Source organism: Sapajus apella, unplaced genomic scaffold, assembly GCF_009761245.1.
Source record: "Sapajus apella isolate SASKATOON/1434 unplaced genomic scaffold, GSC_monkey_1.0 scaffold3, whole genome shotgun sequence".
Taxonomy (NCBI): domain Eukaryota; kingdom Metazoa; phylum Chordata; class Mammalia; order Primates; family Cebidae; genus Sapajus; species Sapajus apella.
The window spans coordinates 47,160,228-47,185,525 of NW_022436943.1; the positions used below are offsets into that span (position 1 = coordinate 47,160,228).

The 25,298-nt window shown below is 36.8% G+C and overlaps 1 protein-coding gene across 3 annotated transcripts in view; it reads left to right on the plus strand.

The window, feature by feature from the left end:
• Positions 1 to 24,278, plus strand: part of FAM91A1 (family with sequence similarity 91 member A1) — a 59,179-nt gene extending 34,901 nt beyond the window's left edge. The window contains exons 16-24 of one of the 3 annotated variants that reach the window (XM_032253127.1): positions 7,148 to 7,296; positions 8,499 to 8,633; positions 8,744 to 8,857; positions 14,123 to 14,195; positions 14,943 to 15,092; positions 17,115 to 17,219; positions 17,748 to 17,871; positions 19,117 to 19,186; positions 21,339 to 24,278. In XM_032253127.1, coding sequence (XP_032109018.1) covers positions 7,148 to 7,296; positions 8,499 to 8,633; positions 8,744 to 8,857; positions 14,123 to 14,195; positions 14,943 to 15,092; positions 17,115 to 17,219; positions 17,748 to 17,871; positions 19,117 to 19,186; positions 21,339 to 21,524 — 1,106 coding nt within the window. In that variant the 3' untranslated portion in view covers positions 21,525 to 24,278. The remainder of the gene's footprint in view (positions 1 to 7,147; positions 7,297 to 8,498; positions 8,634 to 8,743; positions 8,858 to 14,122; positions 14,196 to 14,942; positions 15,093 to 17,114; positions 17,220 to 17,747; positions 17,872 to 19,116; positions 19,187 to 21,338) is intronic. The other 2 variants (XM_032253144.1, XM_032253135.1) reach the window with 2 other exon arrangements.
• The last annotated feature ends 1,020 nt before the right edge of the window (positions 24,279 to 25,298 follow it).

The following is a 25,298-nucleotide window of genomic DNA, read 5'->3' on the forward strand; positions in this document are numbered from 1 at the left end:
GAGCCGGAAGCACTTATTGGTAAGTATTTGTTGATGGATAACCATTTTTGGTTAATAAATACTAAATCATGTGATGAAGCAGTGCTGAGTGCACAGTCTTGAAGATGTCTTTGGATATAAAACTCCTGGAATTTTTGGGACTTTTTAATGATTTATGGAGATTAGATGATTTGAAATATTCTGTTAAAGCTCTTGAAATACATTGTCCTTTCCTACCTATCACAGAATTTGAGAATTTTAGAGAGTACTAGTGACCAGCGAAGTGTAACTCCTCTTATAGATAAAGAAATTGGAGTTTATATTGGGTAAATCTTCCTGTTTTTAGTCTTCAAAGCCCATGTCATTAGTAAATGGAAGAACCAGGAATGGAAGACTTGAATCCGTCTCTGTTGAATTTTTTTCCATTGCCCTGTCCCTTATATTATCTTCTTTTGACCACTAAGCTTTGTATTGATTTACACATAAACATTTGTTGCTTAGTAGTATGGGCTAAACTAAACCTATTCTCTATGAAAATAGTTCTGTGCAATTCTAACCTTTAAGGTGGGTTTAATGTTACACCGTTCCTGACACCAGTTGGAGATTTAACTGCTTAGACTAATTGTGGGCTCCAAAGTTAAATTTGATAAACTCCTCCCCTTAAGACCAAACCTGCAATATTTATGACATTTAATTTTTGCTACCAGCACTTCTTAGCTGAGCTCTTCATCTGAACCACAGAACATAGCAAATGATTGCCATGACTATTTCTCATTTTTTCTAACGATGGCACATCATTAGTGCATTCTCAATGCATGAAAAAAGTCATTCATTCCATGTAGAGGATACCTTAGGACATTAAGGCTTCATGCCTGCCTGGTTGAGAATGTTGCTTTCTGCGGGTACTGGGCTTGGTGACCGAATCTTACTCTTTTTTACAAAAGAAATTCTCTGCCGGAGATCATGGCTCATGGCTATAATCCCAGCATTTTGGGAGGTTGAGGCGGGCAGATCACTTGAGAACAGAAGATCGAGACCAGCCTGGCCAACATGGTGAAACCCTGTCTTTACTAAAGATACAAAAATTAAGCCAGGTGTGGTGGCAGGCACCCATAATCCCAGCTACTCGGGAGGCTGAGGCAGGAGAATTGCTTGAACCTGGGAGGCTGAGGTTGCAGTGAGCTGAGATGGCACCACTGCACTCCAACCTGGGTGACAGAGTGAGGTTCTGTCTGAGAAAAAAAGAAATCCTCTAGTATTGGTGTTTTAAGCAACTTGTTTGAATAAAAATAGTTTTCTTTTTATGTCACTAATTATACTTTCAGTATATCATGTAGCATTTACTATCTTCTGTAAAGCAGAAGTGTTGCAATATTATCATACAAGCAAATTCTGTTATACATGGAACTAGTTTCTAGTCCTGAGAGTCCTTAATCCCTTGGTTTTAAATAGCACGGGACACGGCTTATAAATAAAAGCCATGTGTGGTCTATTTTTTTCTTATTTTATAAACATGATTTTTTTCCTGTTAGGTATCTTTGTCTTTAAAAATACATTGTTTAACTGTGATTAGTACAAGTCAGACATAAAAACCACTGTTTATAATTTGGCAGCCTACTACTGTGGAAATGTTTAGAAATTAAACCTCATTTATAGGAAAGTAATCACAGTTGTAAAGCTATTAGAAAATGTGTTCTAACCACCATGAACTCTTTAGACTTCCTACTTTCCCTGTTTTAGTATACATTAGATATTCTCTATACTTGACATTGATAATGTTGAATTTTGCCTAAAGATTAAGACATCCCTTCACCCTTTTGTGTTTTGAGAAGGGGCTTACTGCAAGGACCCACTTTTTCCCCATATTACTTAGATAAGATTCACAGCTGAATTCCCTGCTCCTTTCTGTTTACCTATGACAAGGTCAGAAACAGATCCTCCAAATTTCCTTTCTTTGCATCATAAGCAGTAGGCTGAACCGCCTGTTCTGAATTGTCAGTCAGAACAAAATGCTTGTTAGCCAAAGCTTGTTTAAGCTTCTCTCTCCTTTTTCCAGCCCTATGAACTTTGACTCACCCTCAACCTGAGCCAGGATGTAGGCCTGCCTTTAGGACCCCTCCCAGAAAATATGCAGACCTTATGGTCAAACATTCTGTGATCTGCTGTCCTGTACCTCACCCTGTCATCTCACTTCCTCACACCCCATGCTTTCCATCTACCCTTCATTGGTGATGTTAATTTTGGTCACCCAGTTAATGCATTGTCTGATTTTTCCAGTGTATAGTCAACTATTTTTTTCCCCTCACAACTGATAAGCAGTCTGTGGGGAGATACTTTGAGACCATGCAGATATCCCACTCCTCATCAGTGTTTCCTCCCAGATTTAGAATCCATTGGTGGTTCTTCCCTGAACCATTCTGTACTTTGATGGTTGGAAATTGGTAATCTTTTTCCCCCGCTTTAGCACTTCCGCCATATTTAACAGCTGGGACCAGGCATTTTCTCATATTCTCTGTATGAATGTATGAATTCTTATTTTTTTCAGTGGTCTGTGAGTAGTCATTATTATGTCTCAATTCTTTTTGTGTCCCAGTTGTCTCAGATTTTGGCATGGGGATTTCCTTTAAGCTTGCTCCTGTCTCCTTTCTCCTTATGACATGCCTCCAGTTTTTTCCCCTAGGCAATTCTTTACTTTCTGGCCAACCAATAAGATCTTATTGTGTATTTATTCTGCCTCAGTCCTGGAATCAGCCATTTGTCCTAGGAGCCTAGTTTTTTTTTTTTTTTACTGGGGATTGCTATTAGAGACCAAGATACTGGTGTTAGTTGTGCTTATTGCTTCTAGGCATTTTCAGGAGGTCATAATATGGCTATCTGTATTTTTAGATACATTCTTGCTTGAAGGAGAAGATAGCTACCCTGATCTTCTGAAGTTTCTTTTAACGTTAAATATCTCTTTTTAGAGAGCAATAGGATTTGGTGTTTTTCTAAAGGATTAAGAATAAGAGTGCTTAAAATCTGTTGTATGTTGAGTGAGTTAATGCTCTATGGATCAGAAGTCTAGGATACACATTTCCAAATGAGGAGCTCTTGCCCCTATACTAAAATGAGGACTTGGCTATGATTCTCTTTGCAGAGATTGGAAACTGGAGGAGAGAAGAATATAACTTCTCCTGGCACTTAGGGTTTCGTAATACAGTTGACAAGTGGACAACATGGCTATGAATTGCGCAGGTCCACTTATGGGCTGATTTGTTTTTTGAGATGGAGTTTCTGTCTTGTTGCCCAGGCTAGAGTGTAATGGTACGATCTTGGCTCACCGTAATCCCCACCTCCCAGGTTCAAGCGATTCTCCTGCCTCATCTCCCAAGTAGCTGGGATTACAGGCATGTGCCACCACACCTGGCCAATTTTGTATTTTTAGTGAAGATGGGGTTTCTCCATGTTGGTCAGGCTGGTCTCAAACTCCTGACCTCAGGTGATACGCCCACCTTGGTCTCTCAAAGTGCTAGGGTTACAGGTATGAGCCACTGTGCCTGGCCGGGCTGATTTTTTTGTTTGTTTTGTTTTTGAGATGGAGTCTTGCTCTGTTGCCAGGCTGGAGTACAGTGGCACAATCTTGGCTCACTGCAACCTCCGCCTCCCAGGTTTAAGCGATTCTCCTGCCTCAGCCCTACTGAGTAGCTGGGACTACAGGTGTGTGCCACCATGCCCAGCTAATTTTTATATTTGTAGTAGAGTCGGGGTTTCACCATGTTGGCCAGGATGGTCTTGATCTCTTGACTTCGTGATCCCCTCACCTCGGCCTTCCAATGTGCTGGGATTATAGGTGTGAGCCACCAGGCTTGGCTTGGGCTGATTTTTATGAGTAAACACATTGGAACATTTTTTTGGAGATTTGCGACAATTTGAAAAAACTCGGAGACAAACCTCGTAGCCTAGAAATGTTGAAGAAGTTAAGAAAAAGTTAGATGTGTCATGTATGTATAAAATATATGTGGATTCTAGTCTGTTTTATCATTTATTACCATAAACTATATTCAGATCCATTATAAAACATTCAAACATATCAAAATTTAATGTACCCATTTACAGATCGCACATCAACATTGCAGTTGAGAGTAATGTAAATAAATGGAAAGATTTAGTATTAAGCCATAACTGCATAAAATTATCTGTAGTATGTAGTACTACTGTCATGATTTTGTAGGTATCTCTTGTTGCTGTTGTGGTGAGCTTAAGTGTTGTATCTACTTGATTATCTGCTTAAAATGCCCTGTGACACTAATCATCTCTGAGTGAGCAATGTGTCTTTATTTTAAATGACCTATTACCGTTAAAAGTGATCTCTCGTGGTTCTCTCATATTTTTAATTGATTTAGTGCAGTACCATAAACCTGGAATAACACTGGGGGAGCCATGCAAAGAGCCACTAGTGATGCTGGAAATTTTTCCCAAAAGGCAGAGAAAAGTCATAACATTACAAGAAAATGTTGAATTGCTTGGTATGTACTGCAGATTGAGGTCTGCAGCTGTAGTTGCCCATCATTTCAAGATAAATTAATCTGGTATAAAAAACGATTATTAAATAAGGGAAGGAAATTTATGAAGCTGTTTTTGCATCTATGCCAACAGGCATGAAAACATTGTATTTTTTACAAAATACTTTTTTTATCTCGTATTGAAAATGCGCCTTTTATGTGGGTGCAGGATTGCTATAAGAAAGGCATACCTATAGACTCAAATATGATTTGAGAAAAAGCAAAGTCATTATGACAAAGCAAATGAAAGAGAATATTCTCTTAAGCTGGAGAATTTAATGCCAGCAAAGGATGGTTTAATCATTTTAAGAAGAGGTTTGGCTTAAAAAATGTTAAGATAGCAGGAGAAGCCGTTTCTGTTCTCCTGTTTCTGAACAAGAGGCAGCTGATGAGTTCCCAGATGCTAATATGTTTTGATTTGTGGCCCCACCCAAATCTCATGTCAAATTGTAATCCCCAGTGTTGGAGGTGGGGCCTTGTTGGATCATGGGGGCAATTTCTCATAGTTTAACACCATCCCCCTTAGAGCTGTCATCACGATAGTGAGTTCTCACAAGATCTGGTTGTTTACAAGTGTGTGGCACCTTCCCCATCTCTCTCTCTTCCTCCTGCTCCAGCCATGTAAGATATGCCTGCTTCCCTTTCACCTTCTGCCATGATTGTTGGCTTCCTCAGGCCTCCTCGGAAGCAGAGGCCACTCTGCTTCCTGTACAGCCTGTGGAACCATGAACCAATTAAACCTCTTTAATTCTTGAACTACCCAGTCTGAGGTATTTCTTTATAGCAATCTGAGAATGGAGTCATACAGATACCATTAAGAAAATCATTGAGGAGAAAGGATATCTGCCTGAAGAGGTCTTTAATACATGCAAAAGTGTCCTATTCTGGAAAAACGAATTCCATAAAGGACATTTATTAGTAAGGAGGAGAAGTGAGCACCAGGATTGAAGGCAGGAAGGCACAGGCTCACTATTGTTTTGTGCAAATGTAGTCAGGTTTCTGGTGAGGACTGCCCTTATCTGTAAAGCTGCTAACCCCTGAGCCTTGAAGGGAAAAGATAAACAGCTGCCAGTCTTTTGGCTATATAGCAAAAGGGCCTGGACAACAGGAAACCTTTTTCTGGACCGATTCCTTTGATGTTTCGTTCCTGAAGTCAGGAAATGCCTTGCCAGTAAGGGACTGCCTTTTAAAGTTCTTTTGGTACTGGAGAGTACCCCTGGTTAACCCACGCAGAACTCGCATGAGTTCAATGCTGAAGGCATTGAAGTGATCTACTTGCCCCAAACACAGCCTCTCTGATTCAGCCTCTAGATAGGGGGTCATAATGACCTTTGAGGCTCTTTACGTGCAGTACTCTATAGAAAGGATTGGAAGAGAATGCTATGGAAGAGAACGCTAATAGAACATCATGAAAGTCTGGAAGAATTACACCACTGAAGATGCCATCATTGTTTTTGAAAAAGCTGTGAAAGCCATCAAGCCGAAAACAATAAATTTCTGCTGGAGAAAACTGTCTAGATGTTGTATCTGACTTCACAGGATTTACAACAGAGCTAATCTAGGAAATCATGAAAGAGATTTTGGATATGGCAAAAAAGGTGAGGAGTGAAGGGTTTTAAGATATGGATCTTGAAGAAATTCAAGAGCTGATAGATAGACACCTTGATGGAGATGGGTGCTTCCAAATGAGTGCCAGACAATAAGGAAGACATAGAAAAAGCAGTGACAGAAAACAAATTGACATTAGACTGTCTGGCAGCATTCTGATTATTCAAGACTGCTTTTGACTTCTGTGTACCCTTCTATGATACAGACACTGAAACTAAAGCAGATGGCAGAAGAAGGATTTGTACTATATAGAGAGATTTTTTAGATATGTTAAGAAACAAAGTAAGATGGAACTTACGGTATGTTTCCTTAAAGTTAGAATGAGCATGCCTGCCTCTCCTGCCTTGCCTTCCACCTTTTCTACCTCTGTCACCTGTGAGACAGCAAGACCAGCACTTCCTCTTCCTCCTCCTCTTCAGCCTATTTAATGTGAAGACGAGGATAAAGACCTTTATGATCCAGTTCCACTTGAATAGTAATATAGTTTTTCTTCCTTATGATTTTCTTTTTTTCTAGCTTTATTGTAAGAATATAGCATATAGTATATATAACATGTAAAATATGTGTTAATCAATTGTTTATGTTATTAGTAAGGCTTCCAGTCACCAGTAGGCTGCTAGTAGTTAAGGTGTCGGGGAGTCTGAAGTTATATACAGATTTTTGACCGTGCAAGGGGTCAGCATCTGTAACTCCTGTTGTTCAGGGGTCATCTGTAAGCCACTGTTGTAGAGTGGCTCCGGATGGGGAGAGGAAGTAAGGTAAAACAAGTCCATCTTGTTGCAGTAAAAAGTAACATGAAGTGGGTGATTATCTGTCTAGACTAAAGAGTAAAACATTTCAGCTTTACATCTTAAAGCGTCTTGCTGGTCTCCTAGGAAATTTGGTACTTCTTAATAGAGTTACTCTACCTTAAAAAGAAAATTTAAAATCTCAAGTCAATTGTCAACATTGCATCTTTTAACATTTTTGTTTCACGTTGTCAATCTTTTATTCTCTGTATGTGCTTAATCATGACTCAGGTTTTCCTCTGGATCTCTTACGCTGTGAAAGCCTTCTTGGTTTGGACCCTGCAACTTGTAGCAGAGTTCTAAATAAAAATTATATGCTGCTTGTTTCCATGGCTCCCCTCACCAATGAAATCCGGCCTGTGAGCAGCTGCACCCCTCAGGTAGAGAACTACTTGGAAGATCCACTTGGTAGCGTTATGACTCCCATCAGTTTTGTTTACGTCTCAATCTGCAGATACCAACTATTAAAAATCACTGAACCATAGAAAGCAGTTTTACATTTTATGCCTTTGTAAGATGATATGCTCGATTTGTGGACTGTAATTGCTATAAATGTATTACCTAGTAACTTGTGGTATATTAGATTAAAATTTATTCATGTACAGAATATTTTAAAGAGAAGGTTTTAGGATGCTCCAGAAAGGAAGCTGGCATCATTTTGAAGGATAAGATAAATTTAATTAGGAAAAATTAAATGTCTTGGAAGGGGGCGCCATGATTCTGAATAAGCTGAAAAGAAAAGATGGTGCTTGAAAGCTAGAACTCGGGTTAACTGTATAATTTATATGTGAAAATTCCTCCTGGCCTTTTACTTAAAAAATACATACCAGTTTCATTCATTTGTATGCTTAGCAAGGAAGTTGTGGGCTGTGCCATTTTCAGAGTGGGGATTATGTTGCTGTTCTTCAGTGCCACATCCTGCCTGGTTTCCTAGATAATGCAGGGTTTAATGGCATAGCAGAAATGAAGGGATTCTTGTACACAGTTAATTTGCCCGTGTTCTAGCTGCCTCAGTGAGGATCCTGTCTTCACACCAATTTTGTCCTTAGTATTCAACAAGCGATTTGCATTTAACCTTTTAAAAGTAATTCTTTGTGCACACTCCCCAGCATCCTCCTATTCTTTAACACAACCTCTGGTCGTGGTAGGAATCCATGAACTGCCTAATGAATGGTAAAATGGATGGAAGGGTAGATAATTCCTTTTGTGAAAATTGTATGTGATTAATGATAATAGTAGCTAATACTTTAATGTAGACCTTATATTCCAGATACTGTTTTAAGCTTTTTGAACAACCTTGCAACAACATCCTCTTGAGGTAGATTCTTTATTGCTGTTTTATAGATTGAGCAAAATGAGGCACAGAGAGCTTAAGTAACCTTAAGGTGATAAAACCAAGATTCCAAACGTAATTTCTTAATTCCAGTATAAAATTGAAACTATTTTCATGAGGATAATGCAGTTAACATTTAGCATTTAACAGTTAACACTTATATGAAGGGATTTGCTGTTTATAAGACTATACTTGGTCACTTATATAACACTTTATTATAACTTTGTTTTAACTGTTTTATGATTGTAGCATATTGGACCAGCTATCCCAGAAGTCAGCTCTGTCTGGTTTAAACTGTACATTTATCATATCACTGGGCAAGGACCACCATCCCTTTTATTGTCCAAAGGTACAAGACTTCGAAAACTGCCAGATATATTTCAGGTATGTGTGTGAGGTTTGTATTTGTGTGTGTGTGAGCAGTATGCTAGATAACTTCTTAATATTTTCCTTATTTCTGAATGCTATTTTATCTGTTAATTTCTTTTCGATAGAATTATGATCGATTACTAATAACATCTTGGGGTCACGATCCTGGAGTAGTTCCTACATCAAATGTGCTCACGATGTTGAATGATGCTTTAACACATTCGGCAGTTTTAATTCAGGTACATTTATCTTATTTGAAAGAATCAATTTTGACTTTTTAGTATAAAGATGATAATTCTTCTAGCTTTCTGTATTGAGTTGCAATAAAATGTCAGTCATTTGAAATTTATAAAGTTGAAATGTAAAAAATCAGAGTTGTGGGTTTTAGTGCTGGCCCTTTGGCAGTGTGGGAGTGGTAGAAGCCGTCATTGAAGTTAGACCCAGGTTTGCATGGCAGCCTCACCTTCTGTTAGCTGTATGACCATTTTTTTTTTTTTTTAAAATAATAGCTTTACAGTACTTTCCTCATCTGTGGGGGATAAGTTCCAGACCCCCAGGGGATGCCTGAAACCACCAATAGTATCCAACCCTATATACAGTATGTGTTTTCCTACACATACGTACCTATGATAAAGTTTCATTTATAAATAGACACAGTAAGAGATTAACAACAATTACTAATAAGAAAATAGTATACTGTAATATAAGTGATAGGAATGTGTTATACTATACTCACCTGTTTTATATGCTATACTCACCTATTTTCAGACCTTTGTTGACCACAGATAATAACTAGAACCATGGAAAGTGAAATCTCAGATAAAGGGGGGCTACTGTATATAATCACATACTGTACAATTATAATGTGAGTATATAATTCACATACTGTGCAATTCACCAATTTAAATTGTACAGTTAAGTGGGTTTTAGTTTATTCACAGATATGTATAGTCATCACCCCACTCAATTTTAGAACATTTTCATTACCTTAAAAAGAAACCCTGTATCCTTTAGTGATCACTCTTCTATTTTCTCCCCACTACTCCCCTTCTTCCCCTTAGACTTAAGCAACACTAATCTATTTGCTGTTCCTATAGATCTGTTTATTCTGGAAATTTATATGCATGGAATCATATAATATGTAGTCTTTTGTTACTGGCTTCCTTCATTTAACATAATATTTTCAAGGTTCATCATGCTGTCATATATATCAGTACTTTATTCCTTTTTATGGCCAAATAATGCTCCATTGTATGGATATGCCACATTTTGTTTATTCCTGCATCAGTTGATGGACATGTGGGTTGTTTTCACCTTTTGGCCGTATGAAGAATGCTGTCATAAACATGGTATACAAGTTTTTCTGTGATCATATGTTTTTATTTCTCTTGGATAAATATATAGGGATGAATTACTGGGTCATATAGTAATTCTATGTTTAAGCATTTAAGGAACTGTCAGACTGTCTTGCAAAGTGGCTGCATCAGTTTACATTTCCACGGGCACTTGGTATTATGTGACTTTTTGATGATAACCAGCCTAAGGGATGTGGAATGGTATCTCATTATAGTTTTGAAGTACATTTTCCCGATGGCTAATAATGTTGAGTTTCTTTGCGTGTGCTTATTGGGCTGTGTGACATTTTCATGATAAACCGTATACTTTATTTCCCACCTATAAAATGGAGATGGCAATATCTGTTGTATAATAACAAATACTTGTAATAGTAGCAGCTAATGGTAAGGTAGGCAGTTTATGCTCTTAGAATTGAGTGAATGAAATGAAAATGTACATGTGAAATGTGTGGCACGCTTTCTGGTACATAATAGGTTCTCAGTGAAGGTTTTCTCACTTCATCCATCTAATAATTAAATATGCATATTTTGTGCTAATTAATATGGATATGCAAATAAGACAGGGCCCTCCATCTTCAAGGAATTTAAGGATGATGGGAAAAGTTGCCTAAGTACTCAGTTTCACTTTATTGACTTAAAAAGAAGTATCCAGTCCAGGCTGGCCTTGGGTCAAGGAGAAGGGCTTAGGAAGCAGAGGTTCCTTAGAGAAAGTGAGACCCAGGCTGAGTACAAAAGGATGATTTAAAAGAAGCCTGGTAGTAGGGTCAGCATGATTAAATCTCTGGGTGGAGGATTTTTTTTTTTCTTTTTTTTTTTTATTGCTGTTTTTCTAGTGCCCAGCAGTGCTCAGGTCATAGTAGTTGTCCAGTTGGTGTTTGTGGAATAAATAAGAATATGAAATGGCATAACATGCCAGGGCCAATAAGCTGTCTGGCGTTTTTGAGGGGTGAGTTGGAGTGTGAGGGGGTCATGGTCAGAGATGAGTCTGGAGAAGTAGGCGGTGTGCCTTGAGCGTCCTGCTGTCCTTGAGTGTCCTGCTGTGGAGCTGAGACATTGACCTGTAGATTGATGGTAGCAATTACAGAGGGCTAACGGATTAACATGGTCAGATGTGTTTTAGGAATCAACCTGGGATGATATTGAGAATGGAAGTGGGGAGATAGCTGAAGGAAAAAAGACCAGTTGGGACTGTGTGTAGTAGTTTAGGTAAGAGATAAATGTAGCCTGGATCAAGGACATGGTAATAAGAATTAAAAGGAAAAATGAATTTAAGAACTACTACAAATATTAATAGAATTGATCAGATATCTGAAAAAGAGATGGGAAGAGGGCAGGGAGATTCTGATTTGGCTTATGAATGTGGAAGGGTGGTGATAACCACTACTGTAGAGAACGCAAGAGAAAGTGATGTCACAGGAGGTGGAGATACCACTACTCCAGAGAACACAGGAGGAAGAGCCCATTTATGGGGCAGATGATGCCTTGTGTTTATATGGTGCCTGTGGTAAATGGAAATATTCTGAAATTCAAATGAGAGATTAGATGAGTGATAAAGTGTCAGCATCAGCTGGTAGATGGTAGTTGAAACCATGAGAGGATGAAATTAGCCCGGGAGAATATGTAGTATGGGGTAGTTGTGGAAGATAGCATCATAGAATGGGCTAGACACAGACCTAAGTCAGGCTGCCTAAGCTCAAATCTTGGTTCCACCACTTACTTGTAATCTTGGGCAAGTTGAATACCTTTTTGAACTTCAGTGTCTTTACTTATAAACTGGAGATAATTAAAGTTCCTGTCTTTTTAAGGTTGTTGAAAAGAATGACCGACCACTCTGTTTGGCACATAGGAAGATCTCAGAAAATGTTATTGTGTTGGTAGTGGCAGTAGAAGTAGAGTGAAGGAACCAATTGGTAATTCCGTAAGCTTCAGTTTTCCTTACCTTTAAAATGAAGGATGGCTGGATGCAGTGACTCACGCCTGTAATTCTAGAAGGCTGAGGTGGATTGCTTGAGCACGGAAGTTGGAGACCAACTTGGATAACATAGTGAAACCCTGTCTTAATTTATAGTAACAAATCTTTTTTGAATAAAGTAAAATGAGAGCGGTGGTTGCCAAGGTCTTTTCTGTAGGTGGTACTCAGTAGGTCAAGCTAAGTTGGGTTTTTTCAGTGTGTGCGGGGGTGGGTACTGCAAAATATGGTTAGAAAAACAACCAAATCAGCAGACAGTACCTGTTTTTATTTTTTATTTTATTTTTTTCAGATGGGGTCTCACTCTGTTACCCAAGCTGAAGTGCAGTGGCATGATCACAGCTCACTGCAGCCTTAACTTCCCCGGGCTCAAGAGATTCTCTCGCCTTAGCCTCTGGAGTAGCTGGGACTACAGTTCAGACCACCATGCTTGGCAAATTTTTTGTAGAGACAGGGTTTCGTCATGTTGCCAGGCTGGTCAGGAACTCCTAGGCTTAAGTGATCCACCTGCGTTGGCCTCCAAAAGTGCTGGGATGACAGGTGTGAGCCACCGCACCAGGCTAACAGTACTGTTTTTAAAGTGTTATTAAAGTGTTTTGCTTTTGCTAAATAAGAATGCCTTTTAAATTAAATTTGATGGGAAAAAAATTTACCTTAGAATTTTAAACATGTTACAAATGAAGATTTTGGTTAAAATCATAATTTATGGCAGCCATCTGGTTTAGAGAAAAAAAGAGAACTGTCAGAAATATATTTAAATTGTTACATGAAGCAATGAAAAGAGCATGCTTTCTCTTGGATATATCAGGGTTTCTTGAATTTGAATAATGTATAGGTCTCTTTTAAAGGGAAAAACAGATCCTCAGTATTAACTTAAATTTCTATTATAATGGTTCTAAATGCATGTAGACACAAAGTTAGATTCTTCGTGCTTGTTATTACACAACTACAAATTCAAATCAAATTTTGGAATTAAATATAAGCAAAGCTTTAAAACAAAACTCAAATGAACAATATTAATTGAATGAGATAGATGAAACTGAATTATCTTTTATAACATGACAGTGAGGTGGGTAGACTTAGATTTTTAAAATTTAATCTTTGAATTAATAGTACATTCACATGATTCAAAAATGAAATGTTATTAAAAGGTGGGCGCAGTGGCTCACGCTTGTAATCTCAGCACTTTGGGTGGCTGAGGCAGGTGGATCACCTGAGGTCAGGAGTTTGAGACCAGCCTGTCCAACATGGTGAAACCCTGTCTCTACTAAAAAATTAAAAAAAATATAAAAATAAAAAAATGAGCCAGGTGTGGTGGCGGGTGCCTGTAATCTCAGCTACTTGGGAGGCTGAGGCAGGAGAATTGATTGAACCTGGGAGGTGGAGGTTGCAGTGAGCCAAGACCGCACCATTGCGCTGCAGCCTGAGTGAGAGGTGAGACTCTGCCTAAAAAAAAAAAGTATATAGAGAAAAGTATCAGTCCCTTTCTAACCCTGTTATCATGTTTCCACTCCCCATCTTTCTTCCAAATCAGATTTCATCTGTTCGTTTCTGCTGTACCCTTCCAGAGTATCTTTATGCATATGCAAGTACTTGCACACAGATGCGCCCCCTACCTTTTCCATTTAGCAATTGGAGATCTTTCTATTGCAGGTCATAGTTTTCTTTCATTTATGCCCCTCCATTGAAGATATGTCTTCTAATTTACTTAACCAGTCACCTATTGGCGGACATTTTGGTTGTTTCCAATTATATGTAATTATAATATTGTAGCAAGTAATTTTGAATATATTTCATTTCAAGGCAGGTTTTTGAGTTTCACATTCTTAGTCCGTGGTGTGCTGTGTGAATATGGGGATTCTTCCTCCACGTTTCCCTCTGAGAACTGTAGTTAACCTTTGTGTGAATAAACTTGGCCTCATTCTTCACTTGGCTAACACCTGATTTACCTGTTAAATTAGCCTCTTTTTTTTTGCATTGGCCTATACATTCAATTAGAGAAACATTGCCTTATAGGTTATTATGCACATGAGATTGTCACTGCTTGCTGTTGAAAAATAGAAAATTGTTGAAAGCACTTTGATGAGGTATAAATATGGAATATACCATTATGTGACAATATCAATGATTGGGAATAAGGTTTCTTGTATACCTTTTCACTTTTGTTTCTTTATTTTTAGGGGCATGGTCTCCATGGTGTAGGAGAAACTGTCCATGTACCATTTCCATTTGATGAAACAGAACTACAAGGAGGTACCTTTTGAATTGTTCCTATTGACTTTTTAAAAAATTTTTTTATTACTCATGTCAACAGTTTGGTGGAAAACATGGTAGGAAATGAATTCTTAAAATTTTTAAGTTTTAGGTTCATGTTATGCTATTAAAGAGTATTGGCAAAAGGTAGTTTTTTGTCATGTGCTTTGCCATCCACAAAGATCTGATACAATAAGACCCATTTAGGATTTTTGAAAGACTACTAGTCTGTCTTGGGAATGAAGAGAGTAAGTAGATATCTGCCTAGATGGAAGACTTTTCTCTACTTCTCCTTTTTTATGATACACACAACTGTTTAATACGTTATAAAGTCTAAAAAAAAAAAAAAAGAAAACCGTTTATCTGGAGATGCAGGTAGTGACAACAGGATCTTAAAATTTGTAAAATCTCAAGAACTGCTTAGTAGATTCTTTGCCTTGGGAGATTATTGTGTAAATTATAAAAGTAGATATCTTTATATTTAAATATAGAGCATTTTTCTCTTTTATGAGTTCACATATTCATGATAACTTGAGTTAAGAAATAAATAATTTAGGCGTGTGATTTCAGGTGCATTGTTAGCTTTAGTTTCAACAGGAATAACAACTTTACATATTTCTTTATTGGAATCAATCATGATTTATTAAAGTATAAAAGTAGTTCTAAGAGTTGTTAAAGTATGTTTAGGTTGTTGGCGTTGTGTTGTTTTGAAATTGTTCACTAATGTGATGTCAATTCTGTTCTTAGAGTTCACTCGTGTCAATATGGGTGTTCATAAAGCATTGCAGATATTAAGGAACAAAGTGGACTTACAGCATTTCTGTGGATATGTCACTATGTTGAATGCTTCCAGCCAGCTTGCGAATAGAAAACTCAGTGATGCTTCTGATGAGAGAGGTTAGCCAATGGTTGGATTCTTTGAATTAAGATAATTGGTTTTGAGTTTAATACAGTGTTAATACACGAAAAGCAGCAGACCTTTGTGGGGATGCTGAATTGTTGAATTCCCAATATTCTTTCACTGAAGCACGAGGAAATATTTTGGAACATCATTTAGACAAATATCAGTTGTTCAAATGAAGGAAATAGGATTAGGGTACAGAATGCTTTTGGTGCTTTACTATCATATCCGTGTTTATAAGGCTTTTTTCATTTAGCTAGCTTTATAGGGTGATGGTTTCAAAACTCAAGTTTCTGTACAAATGGTACCAAAATTGACTTAATAGTTTTTCCCTTTCAACTTCTTCTGTCAGAAGGCACCATCTTCATTATCTAGGTCTAAAATCTTACCTTTGTCTCATTCCTTCTCTTTTCCACTATGTTCAGTTAGTTTCCAAGTTCTGTGAATTAGGCTTTAAATATCTCTCTTATGTCCATTTCTTTCCCATTCTCTTCATTTTAAATTCTCTGTGACTGCTCTTCTGGTCTGGGTCTTGATCTTTAAACCTTAAACATGTGCTGTTGCAACCATTCCCTGATGCCTTTCCGGCCTCTTCTTTCTCTCTCCAATCTGTCGTACATATTGGCAACAGCTAATTTTCCTTAGATACCACCTTTTTTTAAAATTTGAAAATTCATTTTCAAATCACCATTCTCATGCTTACTTATTATTTCTTCTCTGGCATAATATTGGCATATATATGGTTTGGGTTGCCATGGTGCAGTTCTTGTTCATTGATTCGGGAGACCGTTCATTGTCTGCCATTGAGTGACAGTATTCCATTAGCCTCTTAGTTTGAAATTCTGAGAAAATGTGATTAATTACATCTGATTGGCTCCTGTTGAGATAGGTACTTGGTCCTGTTTCATGTTTCTTTGGCCAAATAGTTGACTGCCAAATATTGCAGGTACATTTTCTAGAGAAGAGGGCTATGACCTAGGCAGTCATTTCAAAGCATGTCTACTATAGCTGTCCTTTTTTATGTCATTTATTCCACAAACATTTATGGAATACCTGCTTAAGTGCTGGAGCTATTTAAATTAATAAGACCAGGCCAAGCATGGTGACTCACGCTTGTAATCCCGGTTGTTTGGGAGGCCAAGGCAGGAGGATTGCTTGAGGCTAGGAATTTGAAACCAGCCTGGAGACAACATAGCAAGACCCTGTCTCTACAAAAAAAAAAAAAAAAAAAAGTAAGAAAGACAATGTTGTTCCAAGGATTAAAGCCCTAGAGAGGATACAAGTGAATCAGTATAAAGTGTGGTGTTATTAAGTATGATGGGGTCTGCATAAAGTGGTAACATAGCACAGAGAAGGCCTCTTAGAGAAGGTGAAGTTTGAGTTTTGAAAATTGAAGAATTAGGTAGACAAAAGATAATGTGTTTTTGGAGGGTGGCAGCCTTTCAGGCAGAGGGAATTAGGAAACAGTAGCTCATTATGGCCAAAAGAAAGGATTTGTTAGACAGTAGTAGAAGATGAGAGTAGAGAAGTAGATAAGATCTGAGGGAGCTTGGAAGATCTTCTGTGCTGAAAGATAATGAATCAGAAAAGAACTTTCAAGAGTAATAACATAACAGGCTATATACTTCCACAAGGGTGCAAATGGCTTCGGTAATGACCTGTGTGAAAGTCTAAACTTGTGTCCTCCTTTTTGAATTTTGGTTTCTTTAGGCTAAGGTTCCTCAACCTCAGCACTGTGTGCAGTTTGAGTTGGATAATTTTTTTTTTGTGGAGGATTGCCCTGTGCGTGGTCAGTTGTTTACCATTCGTAGATATGAATAGCATCTCTGTCTTCATTCATGTCTGTTGGGGATCAAAATTCCTCCCCTTTTTAGAACCACTTCTTAAGCCAAAGATTATGCATTTTCTTTCCATCATCATTACTATTGTCTGAAGTGCTTTCCATGTTAGGACTGATGTATTGGCAGCTTCTGCTACCTGCTAGAATCCTAATACTGTGTATGCCCTTTAATTATAAGGAGAACCTGATTTGGCTTCTGGCTCAGATGTAAATGGGAGTACAGAGTCATTTGAAATGGTCATTGAGGAAGCAACTATAGATTCAGCAACAAAGCAAACCTCTGGTATGGTGTTAAAACTTTTTGCAATTTTATTAGACTAATTTTTGAGGTTTAAGTTTTATGTTAAGTCATTTGCATGCCATTTGTCTGTTCTTATTATTTATAATAGACTTTTATATAAGACTTTTCTAGGAAGCATTTTTACATACTTAGAATAGTAATTCAAGTATTACAAAATTATAACTTGAAAATAACAACTGATTAATAACCTTATTCCTGTGGTAAATGTTTTGATTCATTCTCTCATCTTACAGATGTCTTGCATTACTGTTTTTTTGCACAAATGACGACTTTGAACGTTGGATAAAAGCTGTGTACCTTCTCAGACACATGTTTATACCCCAAAAATGTCTGTCCTGTTTAGAGCTTAACTAGCCCCTTCAATTTCTTCCTCCCCTGCCAAGCCTATTGGTGGATATCACTGGGGCAGGAAGAATTTATGAACCTCAGGTTAAGAAACCCTTGTCAGTTATATAATATAAATAAGTAGCTATATATGATTAAAAAATAAGTTTATATATCCTTTCTTAGGTGCCACAACAGAAGCAGATTGGGTTCCTCTTGAGCTGTGCTTTGGAATTCCACTGTTCAGTTCTGACTTAAACCGTAAAGTTTGCAGGAAAATTGCTACACATGGCCTTTGCAGAAAAGAGAGGTGAGGGTTTATATTCATTGTCATATTTTCATCTACTTGATTTCTAAGCTGACAGTGAATAGTTACTATATCTTTCTTTTATTCCACACATGAACACAGTAATTGCTCTGTATATGTTTTTTTGATTGAATAGAGATTGCTAGTTTAAGGGTTTTGCTGTATTTTTCAAAATTAAGTTTCACTAGATCAGATATTAATCACAGGTAGACATTTTGGGAACATGTTTCGATTATATTTATTTAGTAATGTAGATGAGGTGAGGGTGTGGTAAATGGGCATGCTGATATGGAGTATGAACCTAGTTTTTAAAAAATGTATGTCTACAGAAAATTTCTCTGCATTTCTCTCACTCCTAACATACACACACTCATGTTACATTCTGTTAATAGTGATTGTTTTTTGTGGTGGAATTATGGTTACTTTCCAAAATATTCTACATTTTCTAAAATGAATGTATATTTCTCCTTAGAGATGACATGTGGGTTTTATCTTATATGCCAGCTCTGATCCATTGGGAGTAGCTGCTAAGAGGCAATGGTTGTAAAGGTTCTGAGACAAACTAGGTTATCAGGAAAGAACATGATTGAATCTAATTGTCACAATAGGTGGCTTGGAGAGGTGAAATCCACAAGTCAAGATCTTCTTTACTTCCTTATTTCAGAAAATGAAGTTGGACAGTAATTCATTTAAATGGCTTAGTATAGCTTTTATCAAAAAATGAAGATTACTTAGTTAACAATCTCTGAAAACAAAATAATATATATGAATAAAAAATGGAAATACTATAGCAGAACTTTAAAGATTGCCACTAATTTCTGCTGATTGACGTATTTGAAAAATATTTAGGTGGGTTGGTGTGTGTTAAATCTGTCATCAGGTTGTCTTTTGCAAGTGCGTTGGCTATTTGAAGGTTGTGTCATAGGTGTCATTCCTCATAGTACCTAAATGAACGTTTTCTTTCATTTAACATTTATGTTTATTAATAGTTGAATCTTTTTAAAACAATAACTTTGGTTGTAGTTATACGATGTATTTATTTCAAAATGGACTTTTAATGCATGACTATTCCCTGTTACTAAAACAAGCAAAAATTTCATTGATGAAAAGCATTGAAATTGTTTTTAAAATGTTTTGTGATTGACCAGGATGTATAGATGCATTTAAATTGCTAAAATTAAACTCTTATGAGTAACTCATTCTTGCCATTATGTTTGTTTTAAACCTTTTCTTGCCCTTTTCTTGCAGCCTTCAAAACCTCTTACATTCCAGTAGAAAACTATCTCTTCAAGTCCTTAACTTTGTTCACTCATTCCAGGTAACAAAAACCAAAAAGCCCAAATGGTACTTGTACAGAGCTTTAAGTATGCACAACACTTCTATGTTTGTTTTTGAGTCATCACAGTAGCAAGATATGAAATAAACATTAATTTCATTGTATACATTCATTTATAAATGAAGACGTTGAGATTCAAGAAGTTAATTGACTTGCACATTTCACTGGCCAGGTCTTCGGAGACCAAAGCTTGATATCTGTTCTGTGCCAGTGCTTTATTCAACAGAAGCGTGTTTGGTGTCTCTTATGGGCCATGCACCATGCCAGGTGCCAGTTTTTGGTTATAGTGCACTTCCCAATAACTAAAGCAATTCTCCGCTGCCAGGATGGGCTGTCTGTTGTGGCAGCGAAGGCCAGTGCTCTGAACTTTTTGTCCCCCACTGTCCCCCATCCCCAAGGAAAGAAAGAATATTCTAGACTTGATTTATAGATAAACTTTTAGAATGGAATATTTCTGCTCAGAATATCTAATCCAACATTATGAAATCAATATTTTGAAGTTTTACTTCATTCATTCAGTTGGTAATACTTGGCCCTGACCTATGCCAGACTCTTTGCTGAGTGCTGTGGAAACAGTGCTGTGTAAGACACTAATGGAACTTACAGTGTTGTGGGAGACAATAATCAGATAAATATTAAGATACGTAAGTTCTAATTGATTTTAATAAGTACTTTGAAGGAGCCAAACTATGATGAAATTCGCAGGTAGACCTAATTTCAGTAGGTGCAAGATAATACATAAGCTGAAGCCAAAAAGCTGGAAAAGAATTATTTCGGCAAAGCTTAGGTCTGTACGTCCTGTGTCTGGGAAATGTCCAATGAATGAAGACCCAAATGAAGGCCAGTATGGCAGAAACCTCATGAAAGGAGTAGAAGCAAGAGGCGAGGTTGAAGAGGGCAGGGGCACAGTGCACGGGGCCTTCTGGCGTATGTTAAGAACTAGTATTTTGTGCTCAGTGCAAAGAGAAATGATTGAAGACTTTTAGACGGGAGATATGTTATTTCCGATGGACTATTTTATAAAAATAGGCAAAAATGGAAATGTTACAAGGATGCAATAAATGGAGAAATTTCAAAATTCTGTCAGTCCTGTTGTTGTGGCAGTGAAGGCCTTGGCCATAGTGAATTAATAAACTAATTTGGGATATATTTTAGAGATAGGTTGATAAAACTTGATGATGAATTAAAAGTGAGGAAAAGATTAGGGCTGGGAGGAGAGGGATCATGAATGATTTTTATATTTCTTGATTAGCTGGATGTGTGGAATAGAGAAGACTGGGAGGAAGAGGTGAGGGAAAACTTGAGAGTTCAATGATGGGCATGCTGAGTATAGAATGCATGGGGAAGCGTCTGAAACGAAGTGTCCGATAGGTGGATGTTTGAGCTTGGAGTCCTAGGGAGAGGTCTATGTGGAATACATGCATCTGAGAAGCCTGGAGTAGATGGGTTATTCTGGTACTTTCTGGTGCTCAGTGTTTTATAAGGATTTTTCTTTTTTTTTTTCTGAGATGGAGTCTGGCTGTACACCCAGGCTGGAGTGTGCGATGGCATGATCTTGGCTCACTGCAACCTTTACCTTCTGAGTTCAAGCCATTCTCCTGCCTCAGCCTCCCGAGTAACTGGTATCACTGGCATGTGCCATCACGCCCAGCTAATTTTGGTATTTTTAGTAGGAAGGGGTTTTACCATGTTGGCCAGGCTGGTCTTGAACTCCTGACTTCAAGTGATTCACCCGCCTCAGCCTCCCAAAGTGCCGGGATTATAGGCATAAGTCACTGCACCTGGCCTTTGTGAGGATTTTTTTTTTTTTTTGAGATTTTTCTCCTGTTAGGTAGTACTTTGAAGTAGGTCAAGTCTTCTAAAAGTGAACTTTTGCTTTTCCCACAGTCTCATAGCCTCTTATTTCTATTTATTTAAAAGGACTTATTACTGTTTGACTTTATTAGTCATTTTTAAATATATTAATACCTGTCATGATTGTTTTGTGCTCACAGTGTAGATCTTTGCATCTCCTGTAGTGCTTTGCAGTCCATAAACACTTCTCAGGTGATCAAGGTCTCTGTTTCTCATTCGTTATATTCAGTGGTTTTGGTAAAGTATCACATATCATTTTTCTTGTTTCTTGATCTTTTAGGAAGGTGCTTCAACATTGGATATTCACACGGAGCCCAGTTTTTCAAGTTTGCTTTCACAGTCATCATATGCTGACATGGGTGTTCCACTTCCTGCAAAAAACTTAATATTTAAAGATGGCGTCTTATCAGAATGGAGTGGACGGTCACCTTCCTCACTTCTTATTGCTAATCTCCATTTGCAATAATTTGGTTACACCATTTGTTGCTCACACATTCTGCCTTTTTTCTTTCTTAACGTTAGCTTTATAGTGTCAGCCACTAAAAAGCGTCCTGCTGCTGCAGTGCAATTCTCGCTTAACTAATATTAAAAGTTTGGGGAACATATTCATGTTTTCTGAAGTTTTGCTCATTATTGCACATCTTATTGCAACAAAGTTCTTTTTAGCAGCCAGCACTGTATTTTTTACCTTGAGACAATCTGCATTTCTTTTATAAAACTAAGTATATACTTCATAGGCTTTATGATGACTGTTATGTTTATAAGCAGTCACTATGAAAATTGCAATGGTAATTTTATATGTTAGTTTATCAAACATAAATCTTGTTTAATTTTATATTTTGTTACCTATACTTTGGGGGATCAAGGGAAGAGATGGAACTCTTCCTCTGAATAGGCTTCTTGGTACTTAAAGTAGTAAAACTACAAAACAATAAACATCCAGTATTGAGAGGTGAAATGATAGGGCATTATGAATTCCTATGGGTGTCTGTAAATTATGTATATCAGTTGGACATTGTAGAAGGTATGTAAATCAGCATAGTTATGTATAACTTAACCTTGATTTATAAGGTCTTAACTCAGATTATGACTATTCATTAATGTCTCATGAAAAGCTTTAGAAAAACTTTCTATTTTTAAACACCATTTATATGTGGACTTCTGTTGTCACTGACTTTGGGCTTTATATTTTCATAGAATCTTTATGGAGAAAATAGAATTTATTTTCCACTCTTGTAGCTATAGCTGCTGCACATTTTCACCCTGATTTATTATTTTTTTCTTAGCTTTGATGTTTTCAAACCAAGGATTGTGATTTTAGGTTAGAATTACATTTTAGAAGCTTTAAGGCTATGTCTTTGGATCAAAATCCTGTAGTGATAAACCTACTTTGAAGACATACTTTTAAGCAATCTGGATCTTAAATTTATGTGAATACTTTTTTAGAAAATGATGAAGAAAAATTGAATTATTTCAAAGTGTTCCCTGAGTCATTGATTCTTTTAGTATCGCAAATGTTAATTAGAATAATTGAAATCACTTTTTAGACTTTTCAAGTTACCTTCCTTGGGAAGTTTGTGCAGTGTTATAGTTTAGCTCCTCTTACAGGGTAATGATTTGCTAGTTTAAAACTGTAACCAAACTAACTGGTCAGACAACATATATCTAAAACACTTAAAATATTAGAAAGTTCGGGAATGTTATAACCTAAACCTTTTTGCTGATAACTTTTTGTTATTTATAGATATTTGTGTATTTAACATACTTACTTCTGGAAATATATGCCTTTCCTAAAACTTAACCATGCGTTCAATACCTTGGCCTGAATATTTTGGACCATGTTATCTGTGGCACAGTCAGTGCTGTGTTTGGGGTAAATGCAGTAATGGTTAGTTTTCTACTTTGTCTTATAGAAGGTAGAAACCATGTGTATGTTATGTTTGTCTATAAAAGAGAAAAAATACATACTAATATTAAATAATTTCTTATGACTGTGAATCACTCACTTATTTTTCCAATAATTGATACTGTACATTCCTAGTGCTATTAGGTATGTATGTATGTAACTTTTACAGGTTTTCAGCTGAAAGTTGTAAGTATTTTTTTTTTTTTTTTTGATCAGGGCTCTTTAATCTCATTTTAATTTGCTTTGTTTGAATGAACTGTAGTTATTTTATTTATTCCTGTATTAACCATCTAAATCAACTGTAATGACATGTACACTAATAAAGAATTGAGTATTTGTAGTTGTTGGCAGTGAACCCAGTTGTTGGTGAATTTAAAGCTTGAAATATGGGAGTGATTTGCTGCTATATTTCCTTTGGGAGATAAGGGAGGAAGAAATAGAACCTAATAGTCATCATGAATTTTAGGGAAAGTATTGAAAAACCATGGGGTCATTTCTGGTTTCTTGTGTTGAATGAGGCAAGAGTAATTATCTGATTCCGAGTGAAGACCTCTCGTACTCTTAAGGAGGGAGAGTCTGCGTTTTTAGAGCTTTTAGAAAAATGTGAAAAGTTGATGTTTGTGCTTTGCTTTGTGAATTTGGCTTTGTTTTATTTATACATTAACTCATATAATCTCTTAAATCTTACAAGTATTGATCCATTTCAACAAAAAGGTAAATTTAAAATGCAGACTTTGTTATTTGCCAAAGAAGACTCATGAAAAATTTATATCCAGTTATTTTGCAAATAGTTAATTTCATTTGGCTTTTTGCCACAGTCCTTCCTTCCTTTCCCCACTTCCTTAATGTAATTGGAACCCTGGCAAACATTCTTTAGAAACCAAGAGGAAGAAAAGAATAAATATGAAAAAAGATACAGAATTCAGTGTGGTACAGTTTCACCTCTAAAGTAGTTTGGAAGAAATGCAGCTTTATATCATCAAAAAATATGATCATCTGATTTTCTTTATTTCTTTTTTAAATTGTGTAATCAGATGATTTTATATACTTTTTGGGGTGGCGGAATATTGGTTTCTCTTACTTGATGTTTTCAGTTTTCTCTGCTGTTCATGTTTCTTATTTGTGTTCAGTGTTTCAAATACAATTTGTATTTAAGGATTTTTAAATACCAAACTGTAACTGAGTACAGTGGATTGTTTTCTGTTAGGATGTTAATATTATACAATGAAATATATAAAGTGCTGTCAATTTGATTATTGACACATATAATATGTTTACAAATAAACTGTGGTGTTGATCAAGTTACTATGAAAATGTGTTTAATCTTCTGAAAGTTTCTTTGTTAATTTTAAAAACAACCATGGTTTTGGTGCTGTGGCTTTCCTGTACTTAAAAAAAAAAACACAAAAAAACTTGATTGCTTTATAGTAATTTCAGATTTACACAAAGTGGCAAAGGTAGTCAGATGTTCTCTGTACCCTTCACTGAGCTTTCCCTAATCTTGACACCTGTAAACTATGGCAGGGTCAAACCTCAGCAATTAACATTGGTACAGTGGTATTTTCTAAACTGCATACTTTGTTTGGCTTTTACCAGTTTTCCTGCTAGTGTGTTTTTGTTGTCAAGACCCAGTCCAGGATACCACATTGCATATATTTACTCATCAGTGGCTCATTAGTCTCTTCCAGTGTGTAACAGTTTTCAGTCTTTCGAGACCTTGACACTAAAAGGGTACCAGTCAGTTATTTTGTAAGAATTCCTTCAGTGTAGGTTTGTCTGATGTTTCCTCATGATCACATGGAGGCTGTGTTTTATCAGAATGGGTACTACAAAGGTGATGTGACCTTCCCACCAGTACAGCATATCATAGGGTACATGATATCAGTATGTATCGTTGGTGATGTTCCTTTATTGGGTAAGATGGTATTTGCTAGGTTTTTTCACTGTAAGATACTATTTCCTCACCCCCCTTTTACACTCGATTTTTTCTTTTGTCAAGGAGTCACTAAGTCAAGCCCATACTCGGGAGAGAAATGTACCTCTTTTTTTTGGAGGGAGTATCTATACATATTATTTAGAGCTCTTTTTAAGAATTTCTCATTTATTTATTTGATCATTTATTTATATGAGCTTGTGGCTATTTTGTCTTTTGGCTTAAAATCCAATCTTGTTATTTTTTTTGTTGTGCACATTGTTTCAGCTTTGAGCTCTTCAGGGTTGGCTTCTAAATCCTTTTGATATGTCCTCATCTTTTTTAAAAGACCATATTCTTACTTTGTGGCACTACAAGTATTGTCTGATCCCAGCTTTAGAGGCAGTCATTTCTCCAAGAAG